Source organism: Acanthamoeba castellanii (genome assembly GCF_000313135.1).
Source record: "Acanthamoeba castellanii str. Neff unplaced genomic scaffold scf7180000084465, whole genome shotgun sequence".
NCBI classification, from domain to species: Eukaryota; Discosea; order Longamoebia; family Acanthamoebidae; genus Acanthamoeba; species Acanthamoeba castellanii.
In genome coordinates, this window is record NW_004457267.1 from 10,592 (window position 1) to 11,182 (window position 591).

At 61.6% G+C, this 591-nt stretch overlaps 2 protein-coding genes across 2 annotated transcripts in view; one reads left to right on the forward strand and one right to left on the reverse strand.

Moving 5' to 3' along the window:
* Positions 1–100, forward strand: part of ACA1_027280 (uncharacterized protein) — a gene marked incomplete at both ends in the record, with an annotated part of 973 nt that extends 873 nt beyond the window's left edge. Inside the window, one exon of the mRNA XM_004333458.1 lies at positions 29–100. Coding sequence (XP_004333506.1) covers positions 29–100 — 72 coding nt within the window. The remainder of the gene's footprint in view (positions 1–28) is intronic.
* A 122-nt stretch (positions 101–222) lies between these two features.
* On the reverse strand, positions 223–550 carry ACA1_027390 (uncharacterized protein; the record flags this gene model as incomplete). The annotated part of the gene is made up of 2 exons (XM_004333459.1): positions 223–428; positions 516–550. Coding segments are annotated over 2 exons (241 nt in total), but the record flags the coding sequence as incomplete, so codon positions are not given.
* Positions 551–591: the final 41 nt, after the last annotated feature.

The following is a 591-nucleotide window of genomic DNA, read 5'->3' on the forward strand; positions in this document are numbered from 1 at the left end:
GGCCCCTGCCGCCCCAGCCGAGACCCAGGACGCGTCAGCCGCCAACACCAACGCGTCTGCCATGGACCTGGAGACTGCTGCCCCTCAGCCTCCCCTCTAGGAAGGAAGAGGACCACCACACCAGAAGTAGAAACAGGCTGTGTTCGAACACCATCCAGGCAAGAATAAATAAGGAGGAAGAACGAAGACGAAGAAAAAAGAACGAAGAGCGAAAGAGATAGGTCAATCGAAGTGGGCGTGCGGAGGAAGGGCCTCGTAGGAGACGAACACGGGCTCCTTGGGGCGGGTGGTGTGGAGGTTGTTGCGGTCGGGCTCGGGGAGGGCGCCCTCCTTGGCCGTCAGCTTGAACTCGAAGGTGGTGAGCAGGACCGCCAGGATGCTCTTCATCTCCAGCTTCGCGAACTTCATCCCCAGGCACGGGTGCTTTCCTATTCCCCACCCACACATTCAGACGCCGTGCGTGTGTTGCGTGTGTCATGTGCGGTGGTGCGAGGGACGGAGGGCAGTTGACGCACCGACGCCCCAGGCGAGGAAGGAGAAGACCTCGAGTCCTCCTCCGATCGCGGCGGGAGGAAGCGGTCGGGATCGAAC